Below are 14,197 nucleotides of genomic sequence, written 5' to 3' on the forward strand. Positions count from 1 at the left end.
ATTTAACAACCTCAGCATATGCAACCGAAAGCTGTCCTGGGGGTCCTGGATTAATTGCAAAAATTGAGATACTGCAGGTAAATAAATGATCTGTTGGTCTGGCATGCATCATTAAACCATATCAATAAAAGATGTGTATGGGGTGACTCAATGACAAACACTGCATTACTTGCTCTTAGTTCTTTAAGTACAGTGTTTCTAAAGAAAGAAAACAAAGACCCCAAATAGTCAAAGGAGCAATTCCAGTTTAGACCCTGTAGATTTAGTGCTGGTAGCTGGTAGTCCTGTACAGAATTTCTGCCTTCCTTTGGGGTAACTGATATCTTTCAGGATGACTAGTATTAAGTTGCCTGTTCTGTTCTTTGTTGTTTATACTCATGTGCCAGATGGAGGCAGGGATCTGAGCATGCAAACAAGAGCTTGCAGCTTTATTTCATTTCCTGCTGCCACGTGACAGCGGCCCTAGCAAGACAGTCTTTGCAAGAGGAGGTCTGCAGATGTGAGTGTCCAGCTTAACTGCAGCTGCTGTTCCTGTATGATTTCTCACTGCACCCTCTATTTCACATCAGCTCTTGGGGAAGTCGAGTGCTGAACACCTGTAGTGAAGCCTGGTGTGGCAGACCCCCTGTGAGTTCCTGCTCTTGGATTCTGCTCATGCCAGCACAATAGTGACGATGGATTTGTTGCTAAGACCCTGGATTGGTCAAGTGTGCTGTCACTGCCAGAGCAAGTGTCCATGTCCCTCAACCGTGCTGCTAGTATGGAGTCCAGCGGCAGCTCTTCAGAGCCAGAGTCCACTGTGCATCTGAGTGTTAGCAGCTGGTTTTTGGAGATAGCAGCCTTCTGCTTAGCAAATAATCCATGTGAGACAGGTGGAGCATGGTTTGTTACTGCCAGAAATGGGAAGGAGAACACATAAATAATGTGAAGAGTTGAACAGTTGCTTTGTTTACTACTCCTGTATCTCTGGCTGCTGCCATACAGAAATCAACTATGATGCATTTGATGCCAGGTGGCAATAATACTTAGATCTCAGTGGAAATGTGTATTTCTTTAAAAGATGGAGCAGTACTGTCAGATGAACGTTACCATGGCTGAGAGGTATCTTTCAGCAGCCTTCTGGGCCTGCCAGACCCTGCTTTACATACATGTTCATTCCTCTGTATAACTGATTGACTACTTTTCTGATTGCACAGCCTTCAAACCAGGTGCCTGGCAGTAACCATCTATTTCAAGAGGCATGTAAATTATCTTCTGCCCTGCTTGGAATTCAGTATGCCTTAATGGAGCTGGCCACAGGAAAGCCTCAATCTATTTCCAGCTTTCACTTTGGCAGGTTATTGATGTGTAGCTTGTAACACTGTACCTCAGCAACACTCGAGAAATGATGGCAGTAGTCACATTAACCTTTTCAATCAGCTACATGCTGGTTTCACATTGCTCTGCTAAGAGCTGTGCAGTGGCTTTTGGGACTCACAGATGCCATCTCAAAACAATTAAAGACCAAGGAACATCATTGCTGAAAGACTCATAACAGCAATGGCAGAAATACCCAGGCACCTTCAGAACTGCAAGTCTGTTTATGACCTTTCTTTTGGCTTCATTAGCAATACCGCTGTGCAATTGCATGTTAACTGTTATGAATGGCCTGTGCACCTGCTTATTTCCCTGCTTGACTCTGAGCACAACCAGCAGTTGCAAGGCCCATGCTGACCACCTATGTATCAAAAGTGGAAGAGTAACTGGGCAGAGCAAGCAGCAATTGCTCTAGATACCTATGTTGGTATAATTTCATATTGGGAAGAAGCAAGGGTTTCACCTGGTGCCACATCACACAATGTTGTTAAATGCAGCATCCCTACAGCTGCTATAACTCCGTCATGCATATCCCTGATAATGTGGACACCTGGGATTCACGTGTCTCCTCCTCCATAAAACTGATGCTTATGCCCAAATAATAAGAAAAGTCAAGCACCTAGAACCGTTGAAGAAAACAAGTGATCAGCCAAGTGTGAGACCCATGGACTAAAAAAAGAGGGGGAGAGGCAGACAAGCAGAGAGAGAATACTGACGAAGCCAGGAATGTTTCTGACTACAATTCAGTGAGTGGGTGTTTTAAACACCCATTGAAGGTTTCAAATTACTGAAAGCTGTCTGATTTCAGTAGCTGTGCAGCATGTCTAGATTAGCAAAGAGCTGTATTGTCTTTGTCACTCTCCTTGGCAGCTGATCTTTGGTCCCAGAGATAACATCTGTAGTGATACTGGGGTTTTACAGCATGGGAGTCTCCACAGACTGACACAGCAGAGGAAGAAATTAAACACCCCACAAGCTGCAGGCAGGAGCAGAAGGGTAGCATTTGTGAAGCGAATAGCTGATTTTGCTGGCACAGAGCAAAGGAGTGACCACCTGGGAGATGGCGTGCCACAGTTACTCCTGATTGGCTGAGGAGAAACACGAGGTTTTGGCAGAAACCCTAAAAACACTCTGGTAGTAAAAGGCAGCAGCAATCTGGCAGGTATGCCCTCATGGATACTGCTGATGGCCTTGCTCTGGCATCTTTAATAACACCTTCCTGAAACAGGATCCTTGACAGTGCTTGTCAGTCTCCAACATGTACAAAAGCAAACCATTAAAGTGCAGGTTTCAATTTATAATATATTATGCTTTCTCCTGGCAACCCTCCCCTAGGCAACACTGGCAACTGGCTATCGTGTTTGCAGAGTGGGGCTGATTTGGCCCTTAGCAAGGAAGCTGGGAATGGGGCCCCTTCCATGTGCCACCAAGGCCTGGGATCAAGGTGAGCACCTGGGCTGAAAGCTCCCTGGTTCCTCACTATCCAGTGGCCCAGGCAGGTAAGAAGGGTACAAAAGCTTATACACCCTCTACCTGGAGAGGTTTACTGTTCCCTGGCACACAGCTGTTTCCACCACAACCGGAGGATCTTCCTACTCCTTTTTAAAAATACATTTCTTAGCATTAGTTGCTAAACAGCTAAATACCCCTGAGGCTTCCACATTACAAGACCATCCACAACTGCCTGTGCTGTCTCACCTCACCTTGAGCCCTGGGAGCAAGGTCTGGCTGATTTTCCCTGGGACAGTGAAGTGCCTATGCCAAACAGCCAGTTCTGCCATTTTGGAAACTTGTTTATCAGAAACTGTTCAAGACACCAGCCTCTTCCCTGCTGAAGCTGACCCAAAGTGAGTGAAGTCCTTCTGACTCCACTAGGTCTCAGAGCTCCTCTTGTTTAGAGATGTTTCTTCTTGCACATCTGAAGTTCCTATGAAGGAAGAGCCAAAGCAATGTAATGCATTTAGTTGACATTGCTTTTACAATGGGAAAGCATACATTGGGGAGTAACTTTAAACAACAGATATTTACAGGCAATGAGCCAGGCAAAAAAACAGTGTTTATGTTATCAGTTGTTAAAAATTATCAGTCTTGCTGATGAGCTAGATACAGACTTTGTTATTATTCAAAGATAGGAAAACCCTAATCAAAATCACATCTCCTCTGAAATTTGTGTCTGCTGGAGTTAGAGTGCACTATTCATCCTTCATGGGAGCAGGCAGCCTGCCTTTGAATGGTCCATTATCAGCCTGCATTGCTGTCCATCCCAGTGGCAGCACTGTTCACACATCAATGACTAATACTGGTTCAAATCTATTTTACTGCCAAGTAACATAGTAATCATTGGTGAAAAAATTGGAGCAAATAAGGTTTGCTCCAAAATATAAATGACAGCATGCCCAGACAGTAGGCTTACTGTAACTGTTTTCAGTTCTGGTAGGTTATCAGATACGATGGGATTTTTCTCTACCCTGAGACATCAAAGAAATAGCTGATAACATCACTTTGCTGAAAGTATTCCAGTGCTAGACAGACCAGATATGTGTCTCACAGGAGTGCAGGATATCTCACAGGATACTAAAAGCACCAGCCCCCACACCTGCGGAGTGGGGCGTTTTCCACCTTAGTTTCTCGCCACAGGGAGAATAGTGGCTGCACCATGGTGTTTTAACAACCAGTTGTTCCCCCTTCTGGGCTGATCATCCCTCTGGTTCCTTTTCCCCACCATGCGTACATCCTTTCCTGCCTGCCATGACAGTGCCATGCTGGCACTAACCAGGTGCTACCAATGGCTCAGGTCATCTGCTTTCTCTCTAGGTTCTCATGGCATCACTCACAGCAGCTTCTTGCACAGCATCCAAGCACCAGCAGTACGTGCTTTTCTGGGGCCCCAGCCCTAACACAAGGACTTTTGCAGGCTACTTGAGTCTCTGTGGAGCTCACGGCACACAGGGAGACTTAGCATGCTATTTCCAGTTCTAGGGAGAGAATTTGGGGTTCAACCAGGTAAGAGAATAATAGTTCAGAGCGAATGGAACCAGTATTTTTAAGAGGGTCTATGTGAAACCCCCAAGCCCCCAAACCCTAAAACCATTCTGAGTCAATTCAGAACTTTGTTAACTTTTCAGACTTGAAAGGTTTTGCTCCAAGATGATTTAGCCTTTTGGGAAGTCTTTTCTTAAAATGTAGGTCCATTGGGGGGGGATAATTGTAAAAACAACTCTCAGAAAGGAGGAAATTTGTCTTCTTTGAGTTGGATCTTGAAGCTGAATGACCAGTAGTGAACTCCAGGAACTGGCTTTCAGGACTGCATATTACTTTTTCCTCCACCTTTTGTAGTCTGTGCAGCACACTGAGAGACTGACTAGTGCATAAACCAATTCCCACTGACACAAAACAAAATATATTCACCCTTACACTGCTGGCATTGATCAGCTGTAGCAGTGTGACAAGGTACAGTTGCTAAACAGTCATTTCACTGGCTGCAATTTTTTTTCTATGTAACAAATTTGTACAAGGCAAATTCTTTCCCTCCAGTAAATAATGCACAGAAAGTGGCATTTCCATTAGATCACCCAGTGCATAAATAAAAGAGAGTTTATTTCTCTATGTGACACAATTACTTCCAAAAGGAAGAACTGGAAATAAATACTGCAGTGAACATATCTGCAGGAATTTATGAGAGACTAATTGGTTTTATCCTTGGTAACACTGTCAGGGTTACGTCCTGAAATATGTGGTATCTTAATGCTGTGAGAATGGGCATATTTAAAGTGCCTGAAAATAAGATAAAAATCCTGTTTAAAAGATTATGTCTTGCATCAATTTTCTACCAGCAGCTGGTCTGTCAGCACATTACAGGATATTCTTCTTTACAGCTTCTCAGTGTATTTTTGTTCCATAAGGTACAAAGCAGCCATGTTACATGTTGAATGTATGACAAATACTGAACACATTGCAGGTTGTCTGCATCTGCTCACTAATGCAAATTAAGCTATTTGTTAGCACTGCAGTCTTTAATACTGGAACTAGTACATCAGGAAGAAGAATGGTAATGCAGTATATGAAAATGCCTGTAATGCAGAAGAGGGCAGTCAGACCAATAACTCCACTGGCTTTGCTGCACAGGAGGAAGAAAAATAAGAGAGAAAAAAAGCTGCTGTGAATCACTTCCAGCAAAGTTTTCCCTGCCCCAAGAACTGTTCTGAAAAAGCAAGAATTCATCCCATACCATTCTGCCTTTTCATTCTTGGTATAATAATGCCTCATAGCCACAGCGGTAGGCACCGTGCAGGAGAGTAGGAGATGGTTCCCGCCCTAAGGGTACACCAAAGGGTGTAAGGTGTGTGCAGCATACTGAACTGCCAGGTCTTGTTACACTTGCTGCACGAGTGAGTTCAGGGTCTTGAGCAGTTCCTAAAGCGCATGTGGTGCCTAAGTTGCTGCAGTTCGGGGGAATAAAAGAGCTGTGGGGAGACTGCAAGATATATTTGATAGCGTTATTGTCAGGCACAGGGGAGCCTTCTAAGCCACAGGCAAAGTTCACCTGTGCAGGAAACAGCTTCTGCTGGAGCTCACCTGCCCCTTTGGATCAAATGGCCACCAGCATTCTCGGAACAGCAAGCATGCCTTGGCTGCCACTCTGACCAGCAATGCAGAGCCACTAGGAAACAGCTGTCTGTGAGGAGACACCTCATGTAACCGAGCCCCCATCCACGAGGAACACTGCACAGCCCACAGCACCTCAGGTGTGTGAAAGGGGAATGGAACCACCGAGAAAGAGATCATAACTCCTAGGAATGCCATACGAGCTCCAGGCAGAGCTGCCACCCTGGTGTTCATGCCAGCTTTGGTTTCGGGCAGCGCCTGGCACCAGCCCCAGCGCAGCACCGCGCCGGTGAGCCCCCAGCTGCATCCATAGCCCACCGCTGCCGGCACCGGCGGTTGCGAGGGCAAGAAATGCAGAGGTAACAGCAGACAGCAATTTACTTCACCTCCCTCACGAAGACCTCGCCCGGGCCGTGCCGGACAGCAGAAGGCCACCGACCCGCAGCGCCTGCCCACCTGCCGTCCCGGCGTTGAGGGCGGCCGCCGCCTGGCTCCGCCCCTGGGGGGCGGGCAGTGTCACGCCAACGTAGGGCAGCGCCTCGGCGACCGTTGGGGTCCTGCGACGGACCTCTGCTGCGGGGTTGTCCGGCCGCTTGCCTGTTGGACCGTTAGCTATGCAGCTGCTCGCGGGAAGGGGCCAGGGCGGTGGGAGAGTTTCAGTAAGGCTTCAGCCGGGTGTTAGCCGTTGGTTCTCGCCGCTCCGCCCTAGTTTTCCCCCAAGCCGTTCTCTTGCTGCCTTCGCTTTCTCATAGGGCAGTGCGGAGGGCAGCTAAGTACGGTGGCGGGGAGCGGGTGAAGGGGTCACCATGGCGGCGATGGCGATCGGCCGGGCGTGCGCTTATGGTGCCTTCCGAGTGGCGTGGCGAGGTGATGAGGGAGGGCAGGGGTACTGGGGGTGCTTCCTCGGGGAGGGGAGGCGAGGCGGTAATCGCTTGCGGGCTCGTCTCCCGTGGCAACGGGCCGGTCCGGGCAGTCACGGCGGGAGGCAGGGCTCTGAGCGGTTCCCCGCAGTCCGGCGGGGGGTGGTGGTGGTGGTGGTGGTGGTGGTGGTGCTGCTGCTGCTGCTGCTGCTGCTGCTGCTGCTGCTGCAGGTGCACGTATATATATACATACGTGTGTATGCACGTGAGCGCGGAAGGTGAGTATGCTGTGTCCCTGCCGCGTTCCCAGAGATCTGGAGCACGACCTGGTAAGAGCTCTGCGTTGTAAGGGCAATCTGTTCTCCCTGCGACCTGCTGCTTGCCTGCTCTGGGGTTACACCGGCAGGGCTGCTGGGGGGACAGAGGGAGATCAAGAGTGTGTCTGCGCTTCAGAGGCGGCTGGTCGTTGTCATATGTGGGTGTCTCTACATATGTCTACTTATATTTTATAAGCCCTTTCACTGATTTTTTATCCATTGTATTAATTTCAGTGTGGAAAAAGTGCTTTACTGTTTGTTGGATTTGGCTCCATCTGTGAGACTTAATAATGCTTACTGTGCCACAGTATTAAATGGCTAGTGATTAGCTTGAAAACAACACGACAGAGGAGCATGAGCTGCTCTGTATCCTGGGTCCTACAAGAGCTAGATATGAATTCTGTTTTATATCTAAACAATGCTAATGGGACTTTCTAAAAAAATGTTACTTTTTTTAAAGCCTGTATTTTACTAGGTAGTGTGAATCTAGATGCTCTTGCACGTGTTATTCTTCTCCAGGACAGGAAGTGTGATAAATACCTTATGAAATAACTAGCTTTATAATTGCATTGTCATCAGTGGACAAGGTTGCTGTTGTCGCTACTTAACAGTTTCCATATTTCTTTCTTCAGGTGCAGTAAACATGTACTTCAAATCATAAATGGGCTTTAGGCATGCAGATCTCGCTCATCGTTACAGGGTTTGGGGCAGGCCAGCTGTGCCTTTGGAAATCTATATCAGTCATCTATTATCCCATCAGAGTAACTTGGGCAGTAATGTATGCCTTAAGATAATGGAGCTTTTTAGTTCAAATATTGTTTTCTTCCCATTCTTTTTACCTTTCTTCTCTTATGTCTTCCTGGACATTTTTAATTGATAGGAATCTAAGTTTGTTTTCTAGACTTCTCTAATTCTTCAGTAGACATTTTTTTCTGGATTTTAATCCTTTGCAGTCACTTTTCAGAACTCAAACGTATTATTTTTCCCAGTAGAGATTAAAGTATACTTAAGAGGAAGGGAGAACATGTATATTGTTTCCACTAAGAATTAGAGTTCACTTCAGATCTGTCTTTCAAAAATTGTGGTTAGAAAATTGCGAAAATTGTTATACTGTATAACTGAAATCTTCTGCTGGGTGACATTTTCTGAATATATAGTTAATTTTTATATAGGTTTTTTTTTTTTTGACCTGCATCCTTCTCATAAGAGAAAATTAAAGTCTTTTCATTATACAGTGTTTCTAAGCAGTGAATACTACTGAGGTTTTGACGCAAGCTTAAGGCAGTATAGGTGCAGTTATTGCAGTGCTAGGGGTACCTTAGCCTTTTGTATTGCTAAGTGCCCTCCACTTGCAACTTTGCTGCTTGCCTTTCAGCAGCTCTGTCCCTTTTCACCCAAGCTGCCCTGGCACTGTTGCAGAGCCTTTGAGGCAGTATTCTCCCCTTGTTCTCATGCTGTTGTCCTTATGGCCTTGCAGCTGTGAGTCCCAGTGCATTCTCCTGGGTAGCAACTGGCAAGAGCAGGAAAAACTTCTCTTCTTCCCTTTGCTTTCCTCTGGGTTGTAGGTTTTGGATTCATTAAGGCATGTCATTCATCCATGACATGCCTTCACAGTGCTTAACAGCCAGCCAGCCTACATGTACGCAGTGAGGAGTCTAAAAGGGTCCTGATGAAAAGTATATATGTACTGTGGGAAATTCTTATGGGGGGTAAATCATCTGCAGCACTGGAGACTGCTTGGGACACGTTATGTCTTTCTGTCTCCTTTTGTTTTCACTTTTCCTCCAAAGTGACTTCCATAATTAGAGTTATATGCCATCAGCTATGTATCCTGCTAATAAATCTTGGTGAACCTATCTCAGAATGCTATACCCAGACTAGGTAGCTTGTATGCATTTAAGTGTTCTAGGCAGAAGTCATCATGAACTACATTAATTATGTGTGTTCTCCAGGGAAAGCTGGTGACTGAGGTGGGAAGAAAGGCCAGATTACATTGGTAAAAGTATATTCAAGCTTGGTATTTGAACACCTGGAAGCTGGGCATGTTTTTTGCTTTCAGCAGAGGATGTCCCTTCTTTCTTCCCCCCTATCAAAGGCAAAATAAAGGTTCTTTAGCTGTTTTTAGCTTTTACAGTCCTCTAACAACTTCCTTGCCTCCACTCCTTAAAAAAAAAAATAAATCTAAGCAGTTAATTATTATTTCTGGTCTCTTTTCTTCCTCAGGACAATCTGTAATGAAGTGATGCCTATTCTATAGCCAAAATGCAATTAAAACCTGAGCATTCAGGGAGGTTTGAAAGCAGGCCAGTGGTGTTTCCTTGGTGGAGGGAAACAATTTCACTGTCTAGTAACAGAGCATATCCTGAAAAAAAAAATTTCTTGCAAGTAGACCAGGAAAAGTAAAAGGTGGCAAGTGCTCCTAAATAATTTATTAAAATAATCTGTGGTTTTTTTCAGGTGTGACCATCTAACTCTTTCTGATTTGATTACCTTTGTATTCCATGCTTAGCCCAGGTACATAGTGACCCATTTGATGTGCTGTGATCTTAAATGCATGGTTTTTAGCTTGAGAAATTAAGTTGTTTGCATCCAAATTTTTCCACAGTAGCTGGAGGGTTTTTTAAAAAGCAGTTTGTATCAGTGCAAAGATTTCATTACTACATGGGCCTTTCTTGAGCTTTATGAGGTGATATGAAAAAAATAGTAAGAATTCTGAAGTGTCTTTCCTGTTGTGATTGTTTGTATGAATGCGTTATTTCTGTGCATAACAGTTTCATTTGAATAAAAAGCAGCAAGCAAAATGTTAAACAGAAAAACCAGGCAAAAAAAAAAACTTCATTGCCCATTAGAGGCTAAGTTAACAGTGCTTGATATCTTCAGAACTACAATTTGGAATTTAATCAGAACATCTCTGTTTTCCTGTACACAAACCTTTTCAGAATGTCATGATTATTTCAGCCTAGAGCCTCCCATGTGTATGTTTGGAACTATACTTGGGCAGTTTTTCCAAAGTTCTAATTATAACCACACGATAAGCATCCTGATGGCGCTCTCTCAAAGTTTTTTTACATTACAGTGTTCACTGCTGAAACCAACTTCATGCACTGTTTCTTTCTCTCAGGTACGGAACTGGGTAAGAACAGTTTTCAGTATTTAATTCCTGTGGAAAATAATTACAGGAGTAGAGGGGATTATTAAATTGTTGCTAATTGTTTTTAAAAAAAAAAAAAAAAGCGCTCAGGCTTGCTGTACACTGCATTCACTGGTAAAGTAAATATGTGGGTGTTCAGCATGCTTGCTGTCTTTCAGAATGTTAGGTGATATGCCAAGCAAATGGCAATGCATGCCAATTTTGGGCATTGTGTGTGGTGACAGGTGCTGCACCCTGTGTGTAAATCTCCTAAAGGTGGCATGTTAAACCAGTATGTAACTGAAATAAAGATTAGGAAAGTTACAATGAAATGGGTACAGTAAAGTAGTAGACTTGTGTATAACTAGGGTAAGTGTTAGAAGGAAAACTGTTAGGGTTTTAAAGTTTGCAGAAATAAGACTGTTAACCCGTTAGATTTACTTTTCCGCCTATCTTGAGGTTCACTCTTCTGTTGCATCTTGTGAGAAGAATGAAATGGTTTTATATCGGTTTTGTTAAGTGAATTTTTAGTGGTGAATATATGTATATTCATACTTGTATAAAATTTTATATTTAGCCAGCAAAGGACAACACTTAAAAGTCAGTGCAGGGTTTTAATTGTAATCTTTATAGCAGTGAAGTAAGTATCTCTGAGGAGTTAATTTTGTTAGTGCAGAGCACGACTTAAATATAGTAAGCATGGGGTTTTTTTTCCTGCTTTGTTAATGTGTCTTTTGCTGGTGGCAAGACATCAGTCCAGCATTCATGACCTGTCTTGCTTTTACAAATGATTCAGTTTTGAATAGCTTATTGTAAGAGACATTTTAGATTTTAAATAAAAATCCCATCATGGGTGTTTGCAGGATGTATGGAGCATATGATGCATTAACTGTACATACTTACATGTCAAAATGCTGTTTTATTGAGATGTGACATTTCAACCTGTTTACATTCCATAAATAGTTTTATTCTTTGCTCTCCTTTCAAAGTATCTATTCCCTTGATAGCAGTATGTATACAGAAGTCTGTGGGTATACTTTATTAAATGCCAGCACTCAGTGTTTCAGACTTTGGGAATACTGTGGTGTTGCTGTGAAAAGCCGAAATCAGGACTCAATAGGTGGGATGACTATTAAGCAGGTATTCTTTATTGCAGCGCTGGGCAGCACTGGGGATCACTCCGCCACAAGTGCTCTGCCAGGTTAGCACAACACATCAGTTCATATACAGAAAAATCATACATATTAATCAGATTTCCTGAAAAGGGCAGTTTTATGGTGATGAGTTCCTGGAATTCATTTACATAGTCCAAGCATGCAGAGTAAAATTAGGGTTAGAGTCTTTTCACCCTCCCGGTGGTCTTCCATAGTCTTCCTCATGTTGTCCACTAGTTGAACTTTGGGCTTCCTTTGTCCGTATATAGTCATTGAATTAGCTCATCAGTCCTTCAGCCTCGGAATGTCATTGGGGGTCGATTTAAACTAGTTCTTTGGTGCTTATCTTCGGCACAAACCTTCTGAGTTCCTGTTATCAGTGATTTAATTAGGAAGCCTAATGAGCTTGCCCAAGGCCTGTTTAGTCCTATCAGGTAAGAAGTCACAGGAAATGTCCCACTACCAACTCTGCTCAGCAGGTAACCAAAACTATCTTTGCAGGGGAAGAGAACAAAAGAGAACAAGGATGCGAGTGAAACTAAAAAAATGCAAGTCTATGTCTTAGTCAGGGATTGTCAGGGATTTAACCCTTTCAGTGGATTTGTTTGTTTTTTTTGCCATGTCTTCCTCCTCCCTCTTGTCCTGCTGCAATTCAGAGACCCATCTCTGACCCATCTCACTCATCTCCCAGTGTCCAGAATATGGTCAACACAGCCCCTGGGTTTTCCTAGACATATAATTTTGATTGCTGGCTTAGAACTGGTATTCTCTTGCTGCCAGTCTTAAAAAAGATTTGAAGTCTCACTTTAAAAAAGATTGAATCCTTAGAGAAAATAGGAGATTTGTCACTAGTTTCAGTGAAGCTAGGATCTCACTCTGGGCTTTAACAACTTCTGTTATGAATTGTAATAGTCAGATGTTGTAGTACTTTTTAAAAATAATTTTGTATCGCCAGACTTCTTGAGATCAGTTGAAGGTCTTCTGACCTTTTTCTATCACACCAGTGTTTATTTGGCTGCTTCTTTTTCTGACATTTGACTTTTTCTCCTCTTCTGTGCCTCAGCCATTCTGCCAGAGTTTTATTTCTGCAGCAGTTATTCATCTGATTCCACTGTCTCTTGATTATTCTTGCTCTTGTCATTTTGTCCTGACTTTATTGCCTCTTCATAGACTTTTTTCGGATTTCCATCATCATTTCAGAAGGACATGGTATTTAAAGTGTGGAGCTTTTTTTTGCTAATGAAAGTAGGAGTAAAACGAACAGCCAAAAGCAAATTGCATTGCAAATATTTTTGATAATTCAGTAAATTGTCTAATGCTCTTACTTTTTTTTTTCTAAATGAATGTATTGTTTCTTAGGCAGAGAATTTAGAATATGCTTTTGTATTACAGAACTGTGAAAGAAACCAATACCTCCGCTGCTAGAAGTGCCTATGACCAATTCAAACAAAGCAGTGACTTTCTCACTGTAACATTTTAATGTACGTTTGAGCCTAGTCCAGAGAATTAGTGTTGTTCCTGATGCTCTGAACATTGACCAGTTACTTATCTCTTTTTAGCTAATAAAGTGTTGCTCCAATAGATAACTCAAAGTGAATGTCTGCAGAGCCAGTTTAGCAAACTGGATATAAGAGGAGCACTTAGAGTTGTCAAGGCAGGGAAGCTAAATTAATTCTTTGCATCATTATTCACTGGAAAAAGAAACAAGAGATTTCTGTATGGTACCCTTGGTGGTGATGGTGGTGAGAGTTAGCGGATATTTCTGAAATAACTGTGAAAATAACTGTGAAAGAGGTTGTGGGACAAATCTATAGGATGATCATTAGCAGAATCAGAAACTTTTCACAAAAGAATTCTAAGAGAACTCCAGGATGAAAAAGATGAATTGCTAGTTGTCGTGGTTTAACCCCAGCCGGCAACTAAGCACCACACAGCCACTCATTCACCCTCCCCCCCCCCCACGGTGGGATGGGGGGAGAGAATCGGAAGGGCAAAAGTAAGAAAACTCGTGGGCTGAGATAACAGTTTAATAATTGGGGACAAAAATATATATAATAATAATATTAATAAATTGTAATGAAAAGGAAAACAACAAAAGAGAGAGAGGAACAAAACCCGGGGGGGGGGGGAATGATGCAACCGCTCACCACCCACTGAGTGATGCCCAGCCAGTCACTGAGCAGCGATCGCTGCTCCCTGACCAACTCCCCCCAGTGTATATACTGAGCATGACGTCATATGGTATGGAATAGCCCTTTGGCTGGTTTGGATGAACTGTTTTGTCTGTGTCCCCTCCCAGCTTCTTGTGCACCTGGCAGAGCATGGGAAGCTGAAAAGTCCTTGACTAGCGTAAACATTACTTAGCAACAACTAAAATATCGCTGTGTTATCAATGTTATTCTCATACTCAATCCAAAACACAGCACTATACCAGTTACTAGGAAGAAAATTAACTGTATCCCAGCCAAAACTAGGACACTAGTAAGAGTGTGTAACCTCCCCTTTGAAATTGCTTTGGTACCTGAAGTGTGGAAGGTGGTAAATGTGGCACCAATCTTTTAAAAAAAGCTTGCAGAATAAATGTCAATAAAAAGATGATGCATGCCTTTAGTATTGGAAAATTCAACCTTACAAATCTCTTAGAGCTTGGGCGTGTGTGTTGGTTTTTCTGAGAGATTCAGTAGGATAATGGTGATCCAGTTAATGCACTACAAGCATGATTTCCAAATAGCTTTTAGCAGAGTCCCTCACCACAGACTTTTAAGAAGTCTGGCA

General features: G+C 43.3%; 1 protein-coding gene across 1 annotated transcript in view; it reads left to right on the top strand.

Moving 5' to 3' along the window:
- Positions 1–6,683: 6,683 nt before the first annotated feature.
- MRPS5 (mitochondrial ribosomal protein S5) overlaps positions 6,684–14,197 on the top strand; it is a 74,544-nt gene continuing 67,030 nt past the window's right edge. The window contains exon 1 of the mRNA XM_075496762.1: positions 6,684–6,828. Within this exon, the coding sequence (XP_075352877.1) occupies positions 6,768–6,828 (61 nt within the window). The 5' untranslated portion in view covers positions 6,684–6,767. The remainder of the gene's footprint in view (positions 6,829–14,197) is intronic.

This window comes from Mycteria americana, chromosome 3, assembly GCF_035582795.1.
Source record: "Mycteria americana isolate JAX WOST 10 ecotype Jacksonville Zoo and Gardens chromosome 3, USCA_MyAme_1.0, whole genome shotgun sequence".
Classification (NCBI taxonomy): Eukaryota; Metazoa; Chordata; class Aves; order Ciconiiformes; family Ciconiidae; genus Mycteria; species Mycteria americana.